This window comes from Podarcis erhardii (genome assembly GCF_964252035.2).
Source record: "Podarcis erhardii genome assembly, chromosome: 12".
Classification (NCBI taxonomy): Eukaryota; Metazoa; Chordata; class Lepidosauria; order Squamata; family Lacertidae; genus Podarcis; species Podarcis erhardii.
Window position 1 is genome coordinate 5,632,338 of NC_138513.1, and position 24,181 is coordinate 5,656,518.

General features: G+C 46.0%; 2 protein-coding genes and 1 pseudogene across 8 annotated transcripts in view; 2 read left to right on the forward strand and 1 right to left on the reverse strand.

Moving 5' to 3' along the window:
• GJC2 (gap junction protein gamma 2) overlaps positions 1-7,598 on the forward strand; it is a 63,063-nt gene extending 55,465 nt beyond the window's left edge. For all 5 annotated transcript variants that reach the window (XM_081834477.1, XM_081834476.1, XM_081834475.1 and 2 more), the window contains exon 2: positions 3,012-7,598. In XM_081834477.1, coding sequence (XP_081690603.1) covers positions 3,032-4,297 — 1,266 coding nt within the window. In that variant the 5' untranslated portion in view covers positions 3,012-3,031 and the 3' untranslated portion in view covers positions 4,298-7,598. The remainder of the gene's footprint in view (positions 1-3,011) is intronic.
• LOC309325987 (7-alpha-hydroxycholest-4-en-3-one 12-alpha-hydroxylase pseudogene) overlaps positions 1-24,181 on the reverse strand; it is a 354,547-nt pseudogene that overhangs the window by 1,750 nt on the left and 328,616 nt on the right. Inside the window, exon 2 of one of the 2 annotated variants that reach the window (XR_014161568.1) lies at positions 550-916. The exons of the other annotated variant lie outside the window; for it this stretch is intronic. The product of XR_014161568.1 is annotated as a 7-alpha-hydroxycholest-4-en-3-one 12-alpha-hydroxylase pseudogene (transcript). Of the gene's footprint in view, positions 1-549; positions 917-24,181 lie in introns of those variants that run through there. 2 annotated transcript variants of the gene reach the window in all.
• IBA57 (iron-sulfur cluster assembly factor IBA57) lies at positions 14,683-22,192 on the forward strand. The gene is made up of 3 exons (XM_081834574.1): positions 14,683-15,129; positions 16,606-16,952; positions 19,317-22,192. Exons 1-3 carry the CDS (start codon positions 14,828-14,830, stop codon positions 19,709-19,711), a joined length of 1,044 nt encoding a protein of 347 aa, XP_081690700.1. The 5' UTR covers positions 14,683-14,827; the 3' UTR covers positions 19,712-22,192.

Below are 24,181 nucleotides of genomic sequence, written 5' to 3' on the forward strand. Positions count from 1 at the left end.
GTACCTTTAAGTATGTATGCAAAGTCAGTGAGAGGTGTGATTAGCTTGCTCTTGCCAGATAATCTCATTTATATTGGGTCTAATTAGAGACAAACTAACTCTCGTCTCCTGATCAATGCAAAGAAGCCAGCTTTCTCTTTCCTGCTCTTAGTTATTGGTCAGAATGGAAAATCCCTGTTCACAAAAATATGCCATGGAGAACTGTAGGAGAAAAGCCAGTGCTCTGGAAGAAAGATATGGATACTGTTCTTGGGTGTGGGTGTGTGGGTGATACCTCGGGTTACAGACGCTTCAGGTAACAGACACTTCAGGTTACAAACTCCGATAACCCAGAAATAATATTTCAGGTTAAGAACTTTGATTCAGGATGAGAACAGAAATCATGTGGCGGCAGTGGGAGGCCCCATTAGCTAAAGTGGTCTTCAGGTTAAGAACAGTTTCAGGTTAAGAGCAGACCTCCAGAATGAATTAAGTTATTAACCCGGGGTACCACTGTACTATACTATACTATACTATACTATACCATACTACATTGAAATGTTTAAATGCTTCTTTGATGGTCCTTGAATCATCCCACAGCACTTACCATCCTCTCCTGCCACACCTTTTGAGAACCACCGGTTTAGAATAATGCTGCCCTACCTTACAGAGCTGTTGTTGTAAGAATTACTGAGATGTGGTAAGCACTGCGGAAATGCTAAGTGCAGTGGTACCTCTGCTTAAGAACTTAATTCGTTCTGGAGGTCCGTTCTTAACCTGAAACTGTTCTTAACCTGAGGTACCACTTTAGCTAATGGGGCCTCCTGCTGCCTCTGCGCCGCCGGAGCACGATTTCTGTTCTCATCCTGAAGCAAAGTTCTTAACCCGAGGTACTATTTCTGGGTTAGCGGAGTCTGTAACCTGAAGCGTCTGTAACCTGAAGCGTATGTAACCCAAGGTACCATTGTAAATGTTATTAGAGATATGAAAACACAGCCCAAAACTGCCAGTGGGTCTCAGAATAGGGTTCGCCAATGGCACTTGGCTCCACAGCCTGCGAAGCAATTTTACCCAACCTCTGATTACTCTGCCCAGTCTTTATCAAGAGGGAAGTCCAGGCTGTGCCCTGGGTTTCCTCTTGTAAGGAAAAAGTGTGTACAAAGTTCTTGTGTGTCACAGGGAGATTTCATACCTCGGTGTGACATCCCTCTCTGACTCAGTGCCACTATTTTTAGAATTGTAGAAAGCTGCCTTATACAGTGGTACCTCGGGTTAAGAACTTAATTCATTCTGGAGGTCCATTCTTAACCTGAAACCGTTCTTAACCTGAGGTACCACTTTAGCTAAAGGGGCCTCCCGCTGCCGCTGCGTGATTTCTGTTCTCATCCTGAGGTAAAGTTCTTAACCCGAGGTACTACTTCAGGGTTAGTGGAGTCTGTAACCCTGCCTTTCTCAAGCTGTGGGTCCCCAGATGTTGTTGAACTACAACTCCCATCACTCCTAGGTAGCAAGGCCAGAGCTCAGGGATGATGGGAGTTGTAGTCCAACAACATCTGGGGACCCACAGGTTGAGAACCACTGCATGTAACCTGAAGTGTTTGTAACCCGAGGTACCACTGTACCGAGTCAGACTGATGGTCCATCTAGCTCAGTGAGGTTTGCACTGACTGCCAGCAGCTCTCCAGGATTCCAGAGTGGCTCAGATCCCAACCCTGCCTGGAAATGTCTGGGATTGAACCCGGGTACTTCTGCATGCAAAGCAGATGCACTACCGCAGCTGCAGCTCTTTTTCTGCCCATCCACCCTGGCAGAAGGGTGAGGGGAGGGAGCATACCTATGCAAAGGTCTGTGGCGCAGGGACGCGGGTGGCGCTGTGGGTTAAACCACAGAGCCTAGGACTTGCCGATCAGAAGGTCGGCGGTTCGAATCTCTGTGACGGGGTGAGCTCCCGTTGCTCCATCCCAGCTCCTTCTAACCTAGCAGTTCGAAAGCACGTCAAAGTGCAAGTAGATAAATAGGTACCACTTTGGAGGGAAGGTAAACGGCATTTCCGTGCTCTGCTCTGGTTCGCCAGAAGCGGCTTAGTCATGCTGGCCACATGACATATTACAGTATTTTAATATTTTGATGTATTACAGTATTTTAATATTTTTTTGGAAGCCACCCAGAGTGGCTGGGGAAGCCCAGCCAGATGGGTGGGGTAGAAATAATAAATTATTATTATTATTTATTATTATTATGACCCAGAAGCTGTACGCTGGCTCCCTCTGCCAATAAAGTGAGATGAGCGCTGGAACCCCAGAGTCGGCCATGACTGGACCTAATGGTCAGGGGTCCCTTTACCATTATCTTTATGCAGTACCTGCTGCATATGATTTATTGTCATTTTTTATCCATAATTTAGGTTACTCTTATGCAGAAACAGGGGGGGCAGAGCATATATAAGCCTTGGAAAACTCTCCATAGGAAGCAGGTGGGATAGCTCAGTCGGCAGAGCATAAGACTCTTAATCTCAGGGTTGTGGGTTCGAGCCCTATGTTGGGCAAAAGGATTCCTGCATTGCAGGGGGTTGGACTAGATGACTCTATGGTGTAGCAGATAAAGGACGCGGGTGGCGCTGTGGGTTAAACCACAGAGCCTAGGACTTGCCGATCAAAAGGTCGGCGGTTCGAATCCCCATGACGGGGTGAGCTCCTGTTGCTCAGTCCCTGCTCCTGCCAACCTAGCAGTTTGAAAGCACATCAAAGTGCAAGTAAATAAATAGGTACCACTCTGGCGGGAAGGTAAACGGCATTTCCGTGCGCTGCTCTGGTTCGCCAGAAGCGGCTTAGTCATGCTGGCCACATGACCCGGAAGCTGTACACCGACTCCCTCGGCCAATAAAACGAGGTGAGTGCTGCAACCCCAGAGTCGGCCACGACCGGACCTCATGGTCAGGGGTCCCTTTACCTTTTTATGGTGTAGCAGCAGCACCTTCTGTGGGACAGACCGGCATTAACTGTTCTTCGACCTCCCTTGTCCTTTTCTTGCAGGTTATAAATGATTAGCCCCTATGACAAACATGAGCTGGAGTTTCCTCACCCGCCTGCTGGAAGAAATCCACAATCACTCCACTTTCGTGGGGAAGATCTGGCTGACGGTCCTGATCGTCTTCCGCATTGTCCTGACGGCCGTCGGGGGCGAGTCCATCTACTCGGATGAGCAGAGCAAATTCACCTGCAACACCAAGCAGCCCGGCTGCGACAATGTCTGCTATGATGCCTTTGCCCCGCTGTCGCACGTCCGCTTCTGGGTCTTCCAGATCATCATGATCTCCACCCCTTCCGTCATCTACTTGGGCTACGCCATCCACAGGATCGCCAGGTCCTCCGAGGAGGAGAAGAAGAGGTTCCGGGGCTTCAAGAAGAAGAAGCAATTCGCGCTAAACTGGCAAGCCGTCCGTAACCTGGAGGACCCCCTGGGAGCCGAGGAGGAAGAGCCCATGATTGTGGACGATGTGGCAGAAAGCGAAGAGAAGGTCAAGACGAAGGAGGAGAAGAAGAAAGAGCAACAACAGAAGAAGCACGATGGCAGGAGACACATTCAAGAGGAGGGCTTGATGAAGATCTACGTCTTCCAGCTCCTCACCAGAGCCTCTTTCGAAATCTGCTTCTTGATAGGGCAGTACATGCTCTACGGCTTCGAGGTCACGCCCTACTACCTTTGCACCCGGCAGCCGTGCCCCCACGACGTCGACTGCTTTGTCTCGAGGCCGACAGAGAAGACCATCTTCCTCCTGGTGATGTACGTGGTCAGCTGCCTCTGCCTGCTGCTCAACGTGGCCGAGATGTGTCATCTGGGCATCGGCACCATCCGCGACGCCATCCGTGACCGGAAGGTGCACAGCTTCCGCCAGCCGCCCTACAATTACGCCGCCTACCCGAAGAACATCTCCTGCCCCCCGGAATACAACCTGGTGGTCAAGTCGGACAAGCAGGCCAAGGTCCCCAACAGCTTGATGGCTCATGAGCAGAACTTGGCCAACGTGGCCCAGGAGCAGCAGTGCACCAGCCCTGACGAGAACCTCCCGCCGGACTTGTCCACGCTCCACAAACACTTGCGGGTGGCTCAGGAGCAGCTGGACATTGCTTTCCAGAGCTACAACCACACGCAGGCGAACGGGCAGCCGTCCAGAACCAGCAGCTCGGCTTCTGGCGGGATGGTGGCAGAGCAAAACCGGGCCAACACCGCACAGGAGAAGCAAGGCGCCAAGCCCAAAGCCAGCTCAGAGAAAGGTAGCTCAAACGGCAAGGATGGGAAAAACTCCGTGTGGATCTAACAAGGTATATAGCCTGATGACGACGAGGTGAGGGTGGCTTCTCTGTCGGGAACGGAACCGGCCCCGAGACGGCGCTAGCAATGGGGTTCTTTTTTGGGGTCTTGCCAAATGAGCAATGCATTTCAGGACCATCTAGTGGGTTGGCAAGAAGCCTCTCTCCGCCATCCTTCACCAAGCCTGCCCCCTCGATGCACGAATCAGCTACCTGGAAGTGGCGGAACCCTTTGCACATGTCTTGTTACTCCTAAAGAGAAGTCACGAGGTTGTGCCATGATGCTTTCAGAGTATATTCCTGGGCAGTGTTCCCTGTCAGATGGAACAGGGAGAGCGTGTGCTGGCTGCAAGGCCTGCCCTCCAGTTAAATGGCTTATCCCCGTGATGTAGAGGGCCTGGGACTCCAGATTTGCTCAGTATGGCTCTCAGGTATCACCTCCCTTGCTGTGCTGGTTGTATTTGGGATGTCTTCCCTTCCTCTGCTTTCCCCGTTCCTCTGCTTTCCTCCTTGCCAATCCATCCTTTTCTGCGTTCCACACTTGCCAATCTATCCATTGCTGCCTCTTACATTTTCTCCTTAAGTTTGGTACCTGATAGGTTGTGCATGAACTGGAAACCGTGTCACTTCTGGCTGCATCGATTCCAACGGCAGCCCACACCAGCTTGCAAGTTTGTGGTCAGGGCCTGGGTTTACAGAGGGAAAAGTGTGAGGATTCTGCACCCGAGGCTTTATTGCATCAAGACCACTGTTCCTCCATAGGCGGTTGTCTGTGCTAAGCAACTGTCAGTCCAAACCATGCCTCCCCTTTCCTCCTTCTATTCTGCTTTAAATGACTGAAATAACCCTTTTAATTTCTAACCTCGTTGGTGCAACACAACCTGCCCGCCTGCAGAAGCTGCCGCAACATCTTACAACACTGCTCTGAGTGGTTGATCAGGTTTGCAGGAAGACCACCGCGGCACTCCCTAAAGGTTTACTAATCCATATACATAGCCATGCCCTCCTCTGAACTGTTTAATGGCTTCCGCAAAGCAGGAGTCAGCTTTCCAAGACGAGGCTGAAACCCCAAATCTAGCATGTCTGTGGGATTTTCACAGTTGACTTCAGTGGAGTCACCTGCTTCAGAGATGTGCGGCGTTTACTCCCTTGATCCTCGGCAGTGAGCTGAGAAGCAGACAAGGACATTTTCTTCCTTTGCAGTGGAAAATGGAGCATTCCCTTCGGCCACTGTCACTGAGAAGGGTTTTTAACCACTGCTTGTACCACACCCTAACCAAAAGTGCCTTAAGTAACGCTGCAAAGACGGAACACCTGAACACTTGTGATATCTTTGTTGTGTCTCTGTGTAGAATGGGGATGTGGGGGGGAAACCTGTGGCTCTGCAGATCTTCTGGGACTCCAGAAGTCAGTGTGCCCACCTCCCAGATGTGGCTGCCCTCACCTTCCTCCACCTGAGCATGGATGTTGCAGATAATCAGCATACCGGTTGCTCAGGCATCTGGACAAAGCCAGCATCTGAGGAGTACCCATAATTTGCAGGGAAATTGATCACGGTGTTGCATTTGCAAGCACTTACACATCTGCGTGTGGAAAAGCACTTAGGCAATATGTATTATATTTTCAAAATGAAATACTGAGTTGGGTCTCCCCTTGCCAAACTGCAATAGATCTCTGTGTGGTTGAAACCAAACCTCTGTTTCAGGCATGGGGAACCTATAGCTCTCATTGCCAGACTATAATATTCAGCATCCTTGACCACTGACCATGATGGCTGGACAGACTTGGGAGTCCTGCAACAAATGGATGACCACGGTCGCTTGCCCCTGCTCCATTTGGTCCTCAGAGTCTAGAGACTGCAAACATCAGATACAGGGAGAGACCAGTTTGCCGCAGGAACTGAGGTCGGGGTAGTGTCCTTGCCATACAATGGGTAAGCCAAAATCGTGGTCAATATTTATGATAAATTGGGATTCATTTTGGAGGAAGAGAGTTTCTTTGCTAACATAAGAAGGGGGGTTGCAAATGTAGTGGGGTTGCCAACTCCCCTTTTGCAATCGGAGGCTGTGGTTTTAGCAGCTGTGTGGCAGGCAGAAGCTTGACAGGTGCAGCCCTCCCCAAAATGATGGGGAGCGCGAACACTGTTGAATTTCTGTCTGTTGTGTGGCTGCTGGAAGTATGTCTTGGAAAAGGAGGCAACCCTAGCTAACTTGTCGACAAGCAGTTAGTTGGAGGAGGGAAAATTACATATGTAATCAAGGAAACAGTAAAATAAAAGTCAGTTGCTTTCCCATCAGGCAAGGGCTCTTTAATCTCAGGGAACAGAACACAGAACAGGGACAACATCTGGGCTCCATTTCCAATTTGGGGTAGAAGGAAATCAATATTCCAGGGATGAAGCAGGGCTTAAATCTGTTCCGGGATTCACCAGGTCTGAGCCCCAGCACCTACCTTCAGTGAAAGCTGATGGCTCGGCCTATATTTTGAAGGGATGATGGAGCAGACATTAACATCATGGCAAATCTGTGGGTCGTGAAGTGAGGGCTTCATGGAAGAGAGGGCTTCTGGTGGCTACTAACCATGATGGCTGTCCTCTGCTTCCAGCTCCTGGAAAACGCAGGAGGGGAGAAAGCTCTTGGGCTCGGATCCTGTTTACAGGTTTCCCACAGGTCAGCCATAGTGAGAACAGGATTGTGGATTAGATGGGCCATTGACTTGACGCAGCAGACTCTCCTTATGTTATGTTCGTATCCACTGCCAGCATGGAAGTCTTCCAATTTCTTTCTTTCTTCTCTTAATATCACTCCTGGGTTACTGGGGAGAAAAACATTGGGGGCTGCCCAGAGGAGCTGCAGCTACAAGTCTCTCCACAACCAACAAAAAAAATCCCCATACCTCTGCAATTTGCTGATTTTAGCACTCTTTCAAATTCAAAACTCAAGCAGACAGTTTCGGAGCCTTTTGGCTGAGCACCAGCGGAAATTGTGGTGCTGAGAAGCAGGAGGGCAGCTTTTCATGGTGGCTTCCCCATACTGAAATAGTTGTGCGAATCAGCTGCCATCGGGCTGTTTTCTTGCTTAAACTTTGATATAAGGAGCTCTAGAGATTTGAACAGATTACCCCTGAGCACACACAGAGTGCACTCCCTGCTCCTCTTTGTTGCCACTGAGGAGCCCCTGTAGTTTCTCATTCAGGTGTTAGGAAGAAAGGCTTATAATTCTGGATGCAGTGAATGCAGGTATATTTGAATCTCTGCTCTTTTTCCAAAAGTGTTGGAGGGTGGGTGGGAATAAAGCACTGGGAGGTATATTTTTAAAAAAATAATCAGAAGGTGAGAGAAAAATAAACATATCTACCATTTTTCATGGCAAGGAGACTCCTTGCTCCACAATGCAACCTTCCCTTCCCTAGGGAAATAGGTTGTCCTAGATCAGGGGGCCTCCATTTGTAATGGGACTACAACTCCCATCATCCTCTGTCCATCGGCTGGGCTGTTTGGAACTGTTGGGAGTTCAAGTCAAACAACCTCTCAAGGTCCACAAGCTCCCTGTTCCTGTCGGAGATGTAAATCACACCAGGCACAAATACTGGGTGTCATTATAAAATACCCTTTCAAAGTTTCAATTCACGTGACCATTACGCCATAAAAATATATAGCTCAAAATGCAATTTCTCTTTGGCGACAGATCGCTGCTCTACAGCGCCCTCTGGTGTCACATTTTTATAACACATTTTTAAAGTTATAACTCCCCAGTGTAGATTAGTCCCTGAAGCCTCAGCCTTTTTTATCTTTGTCCTGGTGAACAGCATTGTGGTCAACAGCAGCAGCAGCACAATATCGCTATAGACAACAGTCCACCAAGCTTCGGCTTTTGAAAGAATGAAGCAAAAACAGTGAAACCGGGGGGGGGGGGGGCACTTTGCAGCAATGACTTCAGTGTCAAAATGGCTGTGTGAATATCCCACATCCCTTTTCAGACTTCGTCCTAGCAAACAGAGAGGCTTCTTGAGTTTCTTCAAACCTTTCCCATCCATTTCCTCCAAGTCTGTGGCTGCTGGCTAATCGCTTGTTCCCAAAATGAGGAGAAGAGAGCAAATCAGAAATTACAGGAAAACTCTGGCTAGTGGCCATGAACTCCCTGTAGGTTTACATAAGGGTGATGGAGGAACTATCCTTTCTGATTCTTGCCCCAATGAAGATAAAAGTAAAGGGACCCCTGATCATTAGGGCCAGTCATGGCCGACTCTGGGGTCGCGGCGCTCATCTCGCTTTACTGGCCGAGGGAGTACAGCTTCTGGGTCATGTGGGCAGCATGACTAAGCCACTTCTGGCGAACCAGAGCAGCGCACGGAAATGCAGTTTACCTTCCCGCTGGAGTGGTACCTATTTATCTACTTACACTTTGTGCTTTTGAACTGCTAGATAGATGCAAATTTAGTCAACTCCTTCTACACTCCAGTGTTGCTGCAATGACCCCAGTGGGAGAAGGAAAATAGCAAGTGTTCACAGAAAGTGGCAGGTGTTGCCAGATTTGTGCATATGCTACTTCACTTTACAACTGCATTGGAACGCAGAAGTTATCATGAGTTTTCGTTCAGAAGCGTTTCAAGGGACCCTGTCTTGTGGTATCCGTTGCATTTTTAAAAATGTGATTCCCTGCAAAGAATAAGCAATATACAGTAATGATCTGCAGTAGAGAAAGGTTTTAAGAACCCGTCGTTTTAACTATAAAAGTCAACACTTCCCCACAAGGCACCCTGGGAATTGTAGTTTTACGAAGGAGGCTGAGATCTGCCACAAAGAAATTGCAACACGTTCCCTGCAGTTCCCAGGCGGTCATGTGGGAAGCTCTAACAGTTAATATGGTTTTTAAAAGGTTTCAAGTTTAAAAACCAGAACAGAAGCCAGATTATGCTGTCACTCACATTCCATTCCACTGGAAAATACTTGAAATTAACTAAAAGGCCATAACAAATCTATGCTGTTATATTACTATTTTTTTGTACTAACTTGCAAGTTGTATGAGAAACGTTTCGAGTGCAAAACTGACTCTTTTCTCTGTAAATATTTTTCATGTAAATTGTTACCGTTGGATTGTATTTAGAATGATAGGACATTTTAAAAAGCAACAGCACAAAACTGTTGGATGTTCGTTGTTCAATACTAATAAAATGGAATCAAACTTTTGATCTGGAAAGGTGTTTTTTTTAATGCAGCCACGAGGACATGTTTCCATGTTTGCTACATTATAACTCCCAACAATAAAATGCAGGGTAAAGACATACTTGATGTAAAGATTGCTGCCACCCATCAGCCAAGCTTCCTCCTGATGTCAATCACAACAGCTAAAATACCAGCACATGGAACACTGGCTCACCTGTCAATCTTCCCTGTTGTGGTTACCCTTCAGAAAGGCTGCCCTCTCCCCGTCCCTTTTCAAAAGCTCTGCATGTTCATTAACTTATTAAAAACAAAAGGGAATATCTGAACATCACAAAACTGCTCAGAAAATTTTAGAGGCTTCTTAGAGACGACATAGGCGCTAGTCAATCAGTGCTGAGCTCACTAATTCTGAGCTCACTAAACGGCCTCGGTCCTGTATACCTGAAGGAGCGTCTCCACCCCCATCGTTCAGCCCGGACACTGAGATCCAGCGCCGAGGGCCTTCTGGCGGTTCCCTCATTGCGAGAAGTGAGGCTACAGGGAACCAGACAGAGGGCCTTCTCGGTAGTGGCGCCCGCCCTGTGGAACGCCCTCCCATCAGATGTCAAAGAGATAAAGAATTACCTGACGTTCAGAAGACATCTTAAGGCAGCCCTGTTCAGGGATGTTTTTAATATGTAATGCTGTATTGTTTTTAATACTGATTGGGAGCCGCCCAGAGTGGCTGGGGAAACTCAGCCAGATGGGCGGGGTATAAATAATAAATTATTATTATTATTATTATTATTATTATTGTTGTTGCAAAGCTGAAGAATCAGTTCATAATAGTGCAGTAGATAAGAATGCTAAGTTGAGAAGGCTCTTGCAAAGCAGCAACCCGCAGGATCGAACCCCCAAACTTCCCCTTCCCAACTTCTAAGGCTGTGCATCAGATCCAGCCAAAACCTGAAATATAGAACTGCATTGTGCCCAATATGGGTGGTGAGATTCCTGGATCCCTCTGCATGTCCACAGCAATCTGGGACTGTCAAGGGGCCAGCAGAAAACCTTAAGGGGTCTGCTTTGCTCAGGGAGCAGGATCCACTGAGGCAGTAGATCCCAATGTAGATCTTTATTTCCCCCTAGTTCCTGAGGTAGATCTTCACTCACCCTTCTTCCCTGGTGGCAAGGTGTGTGTGTACCATTTTGTGGTTTGCCCCAGGTACCAGAATGTCTTGGTGAAATATCAGACTGCTGCATTCTGAATCCTATTGTTCTAGGACCAATCGGACTGCTGAATTTTGGATCCTATTCAACTCAGTACATAACACTTGGGCTAACCCTGGTTATGCTAGTGTGTTCTCCACAGAAAACGTGCTGGGGAGGCAGGCCTCGACTGGACTGAATCCTCCTCTCAGCAGCGGGAGAGTGGATTGAATTGAATTTTATTATTACGGTCACAGACCAGTTCCAGCTCACTTACAATATCAGGAAAATCATAAAACACAACAGGAATACATTGAATTGCAATTGGGTATAACAGAGACAATTAGGATATAGCGGCAATTAAAAATATATATTAAATCCTGATCACTAAAATATAACCTAAAATTGTCATTTAAAACCTTAATCATGGGAGAGTGGAGAATTCAGTCTTGCGGGGTGAAGGAGACGCCTTTGCAAGCGCTTGCCTGCAGTGCCTCACGGGATCCCAAGTTCCCTCCCTGCCCCAAGGCAGGATCCTGGTGACCCATTCCCCAGGTGCCATTGCCAAGGCCGATGCCCCACAGGGAAAGCACATGCAAAGGATTGAAGTCTGCTGTAACCTGCTTCCCTTGTGGGGAACACACAGGAAGAACAGAGACCCCTGTAGCCTCTGCTTACCAGAACCCCAACTGGCCGAAGCCCAGATTCCCCTGAATAGACCCAGTTCAGTTTGGGCTTTTTAGCAACATCCCATGCACAGCCCTAATACGTAAGCTCCTCTGGGAGTCTTTTTGGCCGAACAGTGGAGCAAAAATGCTTTTCATAAAGACTTTCTGACTCAATGGCATTGGATTATCACTCCCATCTTGATACAGATAGGTAGCCGTGTTGGTCTGCCATGGTCAAAACAAAATAAAAAAATTCCTTCCAGTAGCACCTTAAAGACCAACTGAGTTAGTTCTAGGTATGAGCTTTCGTGTGCATGCACACTTCTTCAGATACTCCCATCTTGAATCACTGAGCCCTGTGATAAGCACAACAACATAAGCTTTCATAAACTTTGTTTTAAAAAAGTTTTTAAGGTACCACAAGACACTTTGCAGTTGCAGACATAACACAGCTACTCCTCTGTATGTTGGAACGCACACCCACCCATCAAAATAGAACGCACACTGAGATGTCTGAAAAATCCTACTCTGCATTCTTTAAAACGGTGGTCCTTGGAAGATGTTTGTAAGGGGAAAAGCCCACATGAAAGCAGCACTTAATATGTAAATAAACACACGTAGGCTTAGTCTGCATGGGGTGTCTATTTATGATAGTTATACCTCACATTTTCCAGTCAATGTTGGCTGTTAATGTAGATCACAATTAAAATGCACAAAATTCTAAGAGAGGGGCCTGGGACTACTGATTGATTGATTGACTTTATATACAAGGTCTGTATAGTTAAAGCTATGGTTTTCCCAGTAGTGATGTATGGAAGTGAGAGCTGGACCATAAAGAAGGCTGATCGCCGGAGAATTGATGCTTTTGAATTATGGTCTGGAGGAGACTCTTGAGAGTCCCATGGACTGCAAGAAGATCAAACCTCTCCACTCTGAAGGAAATCAGCCCTGAGTGCTCACTGGAAGGACAGATCCTGAAGCTGAGGCTCCAAGACTTTGGCCACCTCATGAAAAGAGAAGACTCCCTGGAAAAGACCCTGATGTTAGGAAAGATTGAGAGCACAAGGAGAAGGGGACGACAGAGGGCGAGATGGTTGGACAGTGTTCTCGAAGCTACCAGCATGAGTTTGACCAAACTGCGGTAGGCAGTGGAAGACAGGAGTGCCTGGCGTGCTCTGGTCCATGGGGTCATGAAGAGTCGGACACGACTAAACGACTAAACAACAAATATGCCACGTTTTTCTTCTAATGAGCTCAAGCCCTGGTGTGCATGGTTCTCATCCTCCCCATTTCATCCTAACAACAACCTTGTGAGGTAGGTTAGGCTAAGAGGCTATGAATGGCAGCCATCTGGTCCCTGGAAGAATCCAAAATCCAAGCTCTTTCCTCCTACAGAGGGGGAAGAAGGGAAGGGTTGTGGCTCAGGGGCAGAGCATCTGATTTGGATGTATAATGTCCCAGGTTCAAATCCCAGTATCTCCAGGTAAGGGCTGGGAATGTCCCCTTGTCTGGAATCCTGGAGAGCCACTGCCATCCAGCCTGTAAACAATGAACTAGATGGAGCAGTAGTCTGGCTCTGCATAAGACAGTTACCTATGTTCGAAGTGGTCCGGAATAAATCTGGAACATGCTGGGATGTTGATGAAACTGCTCAAATCTGGGTGTGGAACAACTGCTTGGCATGCAGAAGGTTCCAGGTTCAATCCATGGCATGTACAGCTGGGAATGCCGCCTGCCTGACACACAGAGGAGCTGCTGCCAATCAATGCTGATGAAATTAGGCTTTATTTAATCCGAGTCAAAGACCCAGTTTTGCATCACCCCCCATGCACATTTACGTACACACACACACACACACGGAGGCTTAGGGCCTCAATGGAGCATTTGTACCCTGGTCTTCAGCCAAAAAGGCTGCCCGAGTAACTTAAATACAGTCAAAACAAGACAGTCCCTATATGAAGGCTAGCAATCTAAAAAGAAAATGCAAGACATCTTCTTCTTCTTTGGCGATCACTCGTAGCCAAGTATGATTGTCTTCCATAAACACGGTTTTAACAATGAGTCCATAAGTGACTGTGGAGGCGAACTCTGGATCCACACATCCTTCCACAGTAGGGACATTGGTTCCCGGGCAGGAGATGGTCACGGTGTGGATTTGCCAAGCGTGCCTTCCTCTTAGCACGGTTCTCCCTTGCGTCCTGAGTTTGAGTGTCTTCAAAGCCCATGATGGCAAGAAGAGGAAAACTCAGGGCAACCAGTTTCTATGCCAGAGATTTCATACTGCACGCTAGATACTTGTACGCTGCACATTATCCAAGCAACAATAAACAAATCTTCTGAAATAATTAAACTTAGGAAGCATATTATAAGAGAATCAAGCATGGCTCAGGGCAGCTTTCAGTAGGACTGTCCAAGTAATAATTACTCAGATATCAATACAGTGGTACCTCGGGTTACATACGCTTCAGGTTACAGACCCCGCTAACCCAGAAATAGTGCTTCAGGTTAAGAACTTTGCTTCAGGATAAGAACAGAAATCAGGCTCCGGTGGCACAGCAGCAGCAGGAGGCCCCGTTAGCTAAAATGGTGCATCAGGTTAAGAACAGTTTCAGGTTAAGTACGGGCCTCTGGAACGAATTACCGGTAAGTACTTAACCTGAGGTACCACTGTATGCTGTGTAATTTGGACCTATCACTGTAGGAATAGAGAATAATGTGTCTGAGTACAGTGCTTCATTGATTCCCTGTGGAGACAGACCAGCAGATTGAACAGGGTGTGGAATCAGTGCACTGAATCTGTCAGCATACAGGTACAGGGAAACGTTCCCCAAATGGTTGTGTCCAATCCACTTGCAGTCCTATGCATGCTTACTTGGGAGTAACGCCATCTCACTCAGCGGGGAAGGTTTGCTTCCTTGGAGCTGCAGAGAGACCTTAGGACAGGGGTCAGCAAACTTTTTCAGTCCACTGTCCCTCAGACCTTGTGGGGGGCTGGAATATATTTTGGGGAAAAATATGAACCAATTCCTATGCCCCACAAATAACCCAGAGATGCATTTTAAATAAAAGGGCACATTCTACTCATGTAAAAACACCAGGCAGGCCCCACAAATAACCCAGAGGTGCATTTCAAAGAAAAGGGCACATTCCACTCATATAAAAACATGCTGATTCCCGCAACGTCCGCGGGCCAGATTTAGAAGGCGATTGGGCCGGATCTGACCCCCGGGGCTCTAGTTTGCCTACAAATGGAGCACGTGCACCACAATGTATCAGCCGCAGCAGCAGAAGCGCCTGGGCCAATGGGAGAAGGGGTTTGAAGCGACAGCCCCGCCCCCTCTCGGTGCTACGCTCCACGCTGCAGTAACAAGGAACGGCCAGGAGGGTGCGCCCAAGGCAGCAAAGGAGGCCTGTGCGCCTGCGCACTCGGCCTCGCTTCCCGCCCTCAAACTCTCCGCCACACACAATATGGCGGTAGGGAGGCCGGCGCCTCTACCCTCGGCACTTTTCCTCAGGCCGCCATGCTGGTGAGGGCGTGCGCAGCGCTGCGGAGGGGCCTCCCTCGCAGGCTGCGCTTCGGCGGCGAAGGAAGGAGGCTGAGCGGCGGACGAGGCGAGGAAGCGACCGCCGGCTGCTTTCCGCTGAGCCGCGCCCTGCTCCGTTTCCAAGGCCCGGAGGCGGTGACCTTCCTCCAGGGCTTGCTGACCAATGACGTGACGCGTTTGGCGGCGGCGGAGGGCGGGGCTGCGGACGCGCCTCGCGCCATCTACGCGCATGCCCTCAACGTCCAGGGGAGGTGCCTCTATGACGTCATCCTGTACAGGTCAGCCGACGCGTTCCCTGCTTTGCAGCTGCCTGGGTGCATGAGTGAATGCAAAGTAGGGGACGCGGTTTTCTAGTCCCTCAGGGGCATAATAATTGCTGCTGTATATTTTTATTTTAATTATTATAAAAATTAGTGTTGTTGTTTTAAATTTTTATTTTTTTTATTATAATAGTTATAAATTTATATACGGCCCTTAATCCGAAAATCACAGGTTCGGTTTCCAGTATACAGTGGTGCCTCGCAAGACAAAAATAATTTGTTCCGCGAGTCTCTTCATCTTGCAGTTTTTTTGTCTTGCGAAGCACCCCTATTAGCGGATTAGCGCTATTAGCGGCGCTTAGCGGCTAAGCGGCTATTAGCGGTTTAGTGGCTTAGAAAAAGGGGGGGAAGCGAAAAGACTCGCAAGACGTTTTCGTCTTGCGAAGCAAGCCCATAGGGAAATTCGTCTTGCAAAGCGCCTCGAAAAACGGAAAACCCTTTCGTCTAGCGGGTTTTTCGTCTTGCGAGGCATTCGTCTTGCAGGGCACCACTGTATTTAAAAAAGATGCATAAAATAGCAACAACGGTATAGTATTATTTTATGCAGCATGAAAAAAATGCCTTCAGCAGTGCAGATATTTGTCATTTTTTAGTCAGGAACAGTTATTGGAAAGGCTGATGAATGCTTCTTGTTTGGCAATCACTCATAGCCGAATAAGATTGTCTCCCATAAACACGGTTTTAACAATGGAGTCCGTAAGTGACTGTGGAGGCCAATTCTGGATCCACACATCCTTCCACAGTGGGGACATTGGTTTCCAGGCGGGAGTTGATCACGGTGTGGATTTGCCAAGCGTGCCTCCCTCTTAGCACCTTTCTCCCTTGCGTCCTGAGTTTGAGTGTCTTCAAAGCCCATGACACCTTTGGTAAAGGCTGTTCTCCAACTGTCTCTAGCTTATGTTGGCCTCCCTCTAAACGCAGGGCTGCGTAAGGTATGCAGCGTGGGACAGCGAAAGTCTACAGACAGCCTCCTGGATCAGGGCACTGGCCCATCTAGTCCAGCATGCGGTTCTCACAGTGGCCAATCAGATTCCTGTAGGAAACCAGGGAACAGAATATGAACACAAGAGTAGTCTCTTTTCCCATAGTTTCCAGCAACTGGTATTCGGAAACATTTCTGCCTCCAGGCAGAGCAATAGCCATCATGGCTAGTAGCTATTAAGAGCTCTCTCCTCCATGAGTTTGTCTAATCTTCTTTTAAAACCATCCGGGTTGGTGAATTCCACCCGTATTTACTCAGAGGTACTTAGCAAGCATCTATAGGTGCAGCCTTAATTTGCTTTGTTTTCTGCCACCGGAAACAACCTGGCACAATATAAGGAAGAAGAGCTTTATAAAGTTTGAGGTTCTTTGCAGCAAAGGAAAGGGAGAGAACTGGGATCAAGGCTTCCTGTTAACGACTCTAGTTTTCTCCTGATCTTGGCTCTTTTTCAGAATTCACGAAAGCCAGCAAGAAGAGCCTCACATCCTGTTGGAGTGTGATGCCGGCGTCTTGGAGTCCCTTCAAAAGCATTTGAAACTGTATAAAATCCGGAGGAAAGTAAACATCACCCCTTGCCTTGACCTCTCCTTGTGGGCTGTCATTCCAAAGGAATTGTCTCAGGAGGGGGCCTGTAAACTCCAACAGTGTGCCAGCAAAGCAGTGGTTGCAACACCTGACCCCAGAGTCAGTGTTATGGGTTGGAGGCTGATAACCAGCAAAGGCACAGAACCACTGGAGGTTGTTCCCGGATGCCAGATTGGGAACGTTAAGGATTATCATAGGTACAGGTATAAACAAGGTAAAACTGCCCCCATCTTTGAACAGCTGTTCTGGAAGCAGAAGTTTGGCTTTATGTAGGCATTGCACAATGGTAACTAAACACATGAACATTTGCGGAATTAACACTTAGCGCATCAATTGAATGATTATGGTATTTATTATTGTATTCATTAAGTTTATATCTTGCCCCTTCTCCTGAAGGAGTCCAAGGGCAGCAAGCATATAATAAAGCAATAATAACACCTTCAAAACATCAGTTCAGATACTGATGCCACTTCCCATTCAAGTGAATCTCAAAGCAACCTACAAACAATAAGTTACATGATGGGAGCTGTAGTCGAAAACATTAGGAGGGCACCATGTTGGGGAAGGCTGATATATATTATGAAAGGCTTTCTCCACATTGCCAACCCTGTAATGGGCATAGAGAGAACCATACCAAATCTGATTTTAAGTTTTGTTTTATAAATTGCAACATAATATGACCACCGGGCTGTGGTTTTCCCCCACTAAGTTGTAAAAATAGTTTGTTGGTGGGAATGGCAACATGCCTATAGGATGAAACAAAACCTAAGGACTGAACTTTCCTGAACATTATTTAAAGTGACATTTATCAGCCATCCACCTTGTGAATGGAATGTTTGTAAACAATTAAGCTGACATTGAGACTGATGCTTGAGTGTGGGGTAGTGGTGACAGCTTGCTAAATTTGGATCCGATTTGTTCTTACCCTGGCCCATATAGAATTTAATGTAAATTGTGTGAACCTCCTTGGTGGTGATCTGCTGGTATTTGTGCACAATTTCTATAATCGCCAGTTCTCCAAAACATAACTTTAAAAAAGAATTGTGAGTCTCTGGATTCAAAGGAAACACAGCTTCATTCATGACAGCAGGTACTTTCCAAATAAACACATTATTTTGGAAATAATCACTATCGCGGCATAAATGTGAACAAAAGACAATTTAGCTATTTCTTCAGCTGTTATTCTGGAGGGTGTGGTGTCCCTCAGTACTGGTTCACACAGAATAGAAGTATCTTTGCCATGAAGGAGGACCACGTTCAGTGAAGCCATGGATGCTTTAGCTGAGATTCCTGCATTGCAGGGGGTTGGACTAGAGCAGGTACCCCCAAACTCTGCCCTCCAGATGTTTTGGGACTACAGTTCCCATCATCCCTGACCACTGGTCCTGTTAGCTAGGGATGATGGGAGTTGTAGTCCCAAAACATCTGGAGGGCCGAGTTTGGGGATGCCTGGACTAGACACTAGAGGACCCTTTTGAGTCCCTTCCAGCTCTATGATTCTATGTGCCAGAAAAGATCTGCTTTTCTGGCAAACAGAGAAATTGTTGGAAAGGCCTGAAGGGAGTTCAGTAACATTCTCATGAACAAGCAGTTCTGAAGTTGGGAAGGTATATGTTCTTCTTTTAATAAAGACCTGTATTCGTTTTCTCTATTGTGTAGTTCATTCTAATTTCCTGTCCCAGTCTTCCCTAAGTTGCTGATCTTCTACTTTACAAGCTTCCAATAAACATTCCACATTTGGGAAGGCTGAAGCACTCAAAGCAGATGGGCCATCAAGAGATAACAACAGGTTGTAATTGAAAATACTGCCCTTCAGTACTCACTGGTAAATAGTATCCAGCCCACAATAGGATCATACGTACAGTGACTGGCAGAGAAAGTGATAGTAACCTAAGGACAAGCATTGTTATAAATCTGTTTTTTTTTCTTTGGTTTTTTTAAAAAAATATTTATTAAAGTTTCAAAAATTTTCAAAAAGGTTACAAAATAAGAAACAAAGAAAAAAGAAAAAATACAAAGTAGAAAACAAATCAATCTTTTCATGTCTTGTTTTTCATTTGCTTATTTCTCTGACTTCCTCACACCTCCCTTTTTTGTATTCCAATTCAGTTAGTTAACTCAGCAAATCCTTTCCCTCCTTATTTTTATCTTAATCTTTTACCTTGATGTATTATAACTTTACATTCTCACCTAATAACAATCCATTTTTACATATTCCTTTACAACATTGCTGCTAAAAACCACTTAAACTTCATTCCAACATCATTCTAACATTTATTAATTTTGCAGTATTTATATAAGTAGTCTTTAAATTTCTTCCAATCTTCTTCCACCAACTCTTCTCCCTGGTCTCGGATTCTGCCAGTGCATTGTTATAAATCTGTTGTGTGTAGAACCAGTTGAGAATCAGTGCAGGTGCTGTTCCCACTGACTTACCATCTTTAGGAATTGGATCATAATGTTTTACCCCATAAGCCACTTAGCTACTCACCAGTAGCAGCACCAAGTGCCAGTCAAACTCCTACTCAAGGTATGAGTGTTGTTCAACACTTACCTCTTCATTTTCTCCCTTTTCCAGGTGTCCCAGAAGGAATTAAAGACCTCCCTTCTGGAATAGCCCTCCCTTTGGAATCCAACTTGGCTTACATGAATGGCATCAGTTTTACCAAAGGCTGTTATATCGGCCAGGAGTTAACAGCTAGGACCCATCATATGGGCGTCATCCGTAAACGCCTCTTGCCTATACAGCTTTCAACTCCCATGTCTTCCGAGAGCATCCCTGAAGGAACTGAAATTGTATTGGAATCAGGGAAGTCGGCTGGAAAGTACCGTGCCGGAGTAGATGAACTTGGAATGGCATTACTGCGGTTGGCTAACATAAACGAACCGCTGCATCTAAAAATATCAGGAGATTTGCACGTGAGAGTCACTGCCTCCATCCCAGAATGGTGGCCCAAGCCTGCCAATAAGTAGAGGATTCTCTGCTTTGTGTCTTGAAGATCCCCAAAGAGCTTACTTACAGTTCATCCAGAATTACGGTGTTCCTTTTCACGATGGATCAATTCATCTTACACAACATAATTCATTTCAGTGTGGCTTGTCGAGGAGGAGTTCCTGGCCAGTTGCACTCATTTTTTACATTGGTCAGCAGGGAAGACTAAAGTATGTTTGCATTGGCTCTATTAGGTTTCTCCTTAGGACTATATATATTTTTTCTAAATTAGCCAAACAATCTTCACTTTTATCCATGCCTTCCTTCCAGAAAGGTTCAGTACAACACGTGAAAGTGGAACTGAGTTCTTAAAACCCCAGGCCACTTTTACCAAAAAGAAAAAAGTTTATATTAAGGTTTTTCATGTTACAAAGCAAACGGATAAACGGGGAACGTTGCTAAAACCTCGATTCACATGTCAGCCTCCTAAAGTAGTACCACATTTACGGAAGCTTCTGTCTACTTGTACTGGCTTCCCGTTGCAACAGCCAGAGTACAGATTTGCATGTGGAGAGTGTATTTCAAAGCTGTGCCTTGCTCCAGCTCCAAGCAAGCTGAGAATCCCTGCCCTTGGTGGTGATTCACCCTCAGAACAGTCACAACTTCCTAGTCAAAAGAAAAAGAAATGATTGAACAGCTCTTTGGCTTTCTCTCTTGCAGCAGCTGCTCTTGCTGCAGTTGGAAGAGGTCTGAGATGGGGAAGTTGCTGATGGAGAAAAAAACATGTGTGCAGTATGTTTAATAGTGATTTATTATTTAATTAGAGTGATGAGAAGTGTGTTGTAGCTACAGAGAGATTTCTGAATGGTGCCATTACTACTTTGGGCAACACTGGATTGTTTCCAATCATCAAACTTGGAGTAGACCTATTGAAGTGAATGGACATGATTCACTTGGGTCCATTAATCTCAGTGGGTATGCTATAAGCATAACTAATGTTGGATACAACCCAGTGTTTTTACAGAGCTGCACAGCAGCTTTCGGAGTGTGATGAAAGTATTTATTATAATTTATCAATATAAAAAATGTAACAATCTACGACATAAGGAATTATATTAATCTATGACATACGGAATAATAGTAAAGAGAATAACTGTTGCCACCGTGAAAATCCCAACAGTGAAGCGCTGTGTAATTTTCTTCTACAAACATGTTTCTGTTTATCACTAGGGTTACAAATACTTTTAAATTAGAATTTATTGACTGCTGGTTTATTCTCCGCAGCCCGTTGCTGCTGTTAATCAGAGGAAACAAATGTTGCTTGAGGTTTAAATTTCCAGAACTCTAGTTGCAGCTCATAAAACCCTACCAAAATTGTGGATTTGCTTTTCAAAATAAGAAGTTCAAAGATGTTGAATCAGAGTCCTATTGCATAATTTGCCTTTGTGGTTAGTTAGGAGGGGGAAAGGATTTAAACCACTTTAGAAAAAAAATCAATTTAAGATATAAAATCGCATAGAGACACTTCCACAACTTTTAATGCTAGTGCAATACCCTTCATGCACAAGTTAGGTGGTGGTGTGTTGTTCCAGAGAGGTGCATGCCACCATGGAAACTTATAGGGCGCTGGGAGTGTGTTCACCAGTTATCACAGGAGCCAATGAATGTGATGTCAAGTGCCAAGAAGCCTCCAGGTGACTGTAGCAGCTAGCATTTGATAGTTGCTGCAGCTACCTAAAAACCCTTGCCCTCGCCCACACTTATCTGGTAGCTTTTGGCTCCTGCTTAAAACAAGCATGATGGTATGTGAGTAGATGGGTTCAATATGGCACAAATACCCAAATACCTAGATTCTAATTTTAAGCCTCAGGCTGGCCTACAAGTTGTAGGTCACTTTTTAAAGGAATCTGTTCATAATTCTCATTCAATAGATGGTGCTTGTTCTGCAATAGATAGGGCTGGTGCGACTTGCCTGCCAAGCCCCTGCCTTGGTCTCTACCAATGAACCCTTCTTAGTTACATCTGTGACTATTTAGCCATCCTGTCTCCTTTCAGTATGGCATCTTAACAATGGTCATTGCATGTTCAATCCACATGATGCTATCATATTTCTTAACCTGAGAAAATAATGGCAGCTTGAATTGGAGCATTGCTGACATAGAATTTCCCCTTCGCCACAAGCCGATCAGAGCATGGGAACTGGGTTACACTGTTCAAGGAGCGTGCATCTAAGCCAGCACTTTTGGAAATACGACTCGGGGTTTTAAGCAGAATTATGCAATATATGTAGGAATAAAGTTGCTCTTTAAAAGGGCCCAGTCTTAACAAATTGACAGAAACACCTGTGCAGAAAGCACTTCCATTCTGCTGTGAACTATTGCTATAAAATGTAAATGGCAGTGAAAATAGGTGAGTCATATACTTGACTGTCAAGAGTCCCAAAATTCCTGTAGTAGGGGGTCATACTAGATATTATTTCCAACTTTACAATTCTTTGATTAAATGCTCTACATGTCAAGTAATGCTGTCTGGTCTTTTGTAATTCAGCTTTTATGTTTAGCCTGCACTTCAGCTATATAGACCGGTGGCTTTCAATCACTACACTGCCAGCTTTGTGTTTATTTACTGTATCTCTGCCAGTCTACTCAGAGCAGTTAAAATAACAGCACTCGATCCATATTTTACTTGAAACAGTTTCATCAAATAGTAGGTGTAGAAGCGGCAGTTTGCTTCACTTCCAACAGTCCCGGAAGTCAGAAAATCTGCCCTCTCAGGAAAACTATAAGGGCAGCTCCAATGGTGTAGCAAAAAAATATTCTTGCACCTTTAAGAAACATGTTTATTGTGGTATGAGCTTTTTGTGAGCAAGAGGCCATGAAAGTTTGTGCCACTGTTGCAAGCCAAAAATGACTTATTTCCTGAGTTTATGCCAACCCAGAAGCTTGAGGAGTTGAGTCCAACGCTTATTGCAAAGCAATAGGTTACAGTCGAATCATTCTGCAGAACTGCAACCACGCCCAATGGTTCAGGCAATGGTTTTTATAAAGTTTCAAACAAAGGATTCCAATTTTCACCAATCATGTACATCATTACCTCATTTTAAGTTTACTACACATGCGCAATAAGCACTGGCAATTTTGCTGATTTGGTGTGGCTTCTCACCGTGATCTGTTACATTGTGTTAGTACGCATGTTGGGAAGCTGTGTTACGTGTAGCCATTTGCACCATGTAGCAATTTATGTTCCTGCTTTGAGCTGCATCTTTGTGATTCACATATTAGCTGTAAAGTGGTACCCCAGGTTACAAACTCCTGGGGTTACAGACACTTCAGGTTACAGACTCCCCTGCAACCTGACACACGTGTGGTGGGTCCATGGAGCAAGCCTTTCTATTTGACTGGGGTGGAGAGCAGAATGACAAATGGTCCTCTCCACCTTGGCCGAAGAGAATTAATGCAACTGGGGAAAGAGCTTCTGGAACTGCAGCCACAAGTCAACACTCTGCAGGAGTTTTCCACTCACTCGCTGGTCAAATCAGGCGGAGGAGATTATGTTGAAGCTCACGAGAAGGTCCACGTTATTGGGAAGAAACTGAAGCAGCTTCTGGAAAGAGTCTCAAGTGATTTATTTATTTATTTATTTATTTATACCCCACCCATCTGGCTGAGTTTCCCCAGCCACTCTGGGTGGCTCCCAATCGAGAGTTAAAAACAATACAGCATTAAATATTAAAAACTTCCCTAAACAGGGCTGCCTTCAGATGTCTTTTAAAGATAGGATAGCTGCTTATTTCCTTCCCATCTGATGGGAGGGCGTTCCACAGGGCGGGCGCCACTACCGAGAAGGCCCTCTGGTTCCCTGTAACCTCACTTCTCGCAACAAGGGAACCGCCAGAAGGCCCTCGGCGCTGGACCTCAGTGTCTGGAAAGCCAGACACAAGTGCATTTCTGCAGGATGTGAACAAACCGGACTCGGGAGGCTGTCCTCAGCAACCGGAGAAACCTCGCACATATAAAAACAAGGCTGGTGGAAGGAACACCTTGGAGACAGAGGGGCATTGATATTAGAGGGCAAGTCAGGGGTAGTGCCAGCCCAGCTGCTCCCAAGACCTGTGGCTTCCTGCCCTGTGTACTGCGAATGACGTTCCCTCTTCAGTTACTCTTCCTTCTCCTGCTTTTGGCCACCCTGCCTCCTTTTTTTGGAGGAAGATTACAGCTGTGCACACCACAGCAACTTTGCCCGGTCTTTCCACCCGGTGCTGCGATTTGTCAGTGGGCCTCCTCTATAGACAAGAATGTTTTTAGCAGGTGCTGAAAAAAGCACAGTGAAGGCAACCTGCTTGATCTCAATAGGCAGGGAGTTCTGAAGTTTAGGCGCTGCCACACTAAACAACTTGAGTTATTACAAATGCTAGAAAGTTTAACTTTTTTTTAAAAAAAGAAAAGGAATCTGGGGATTATGGTTCATGAGGGAGTCTGCAAGCTCTGTGAACACCAATGATTATATAATTG

Excerpts from the sequence above, each read along its gene's own strand:
- IBA57 (XM_081834574.1), top strand. The coding sequence starts at position 14,828 with ATGCTGGTGAGGGCGTGCGCAGCGCTGCGGAGGGGCCTCCCTCGCAGG. Across the intron at positions 15,130-16,605 it reads TATGACGTCATCCTGTACAG|AATTCACGAAAGCCAGCAAG; the intron begins GTCAGCCGACGC and ends GCTCTTTTTCAG. Across the intron at positions 16,953-19,316 it reads TAGGTACAGGTATAAACAAG|GTGTCCCAGAAGGAATTAAA; the intron begins GTAAAACTGCCC and ends TCCCTTTTCCAG.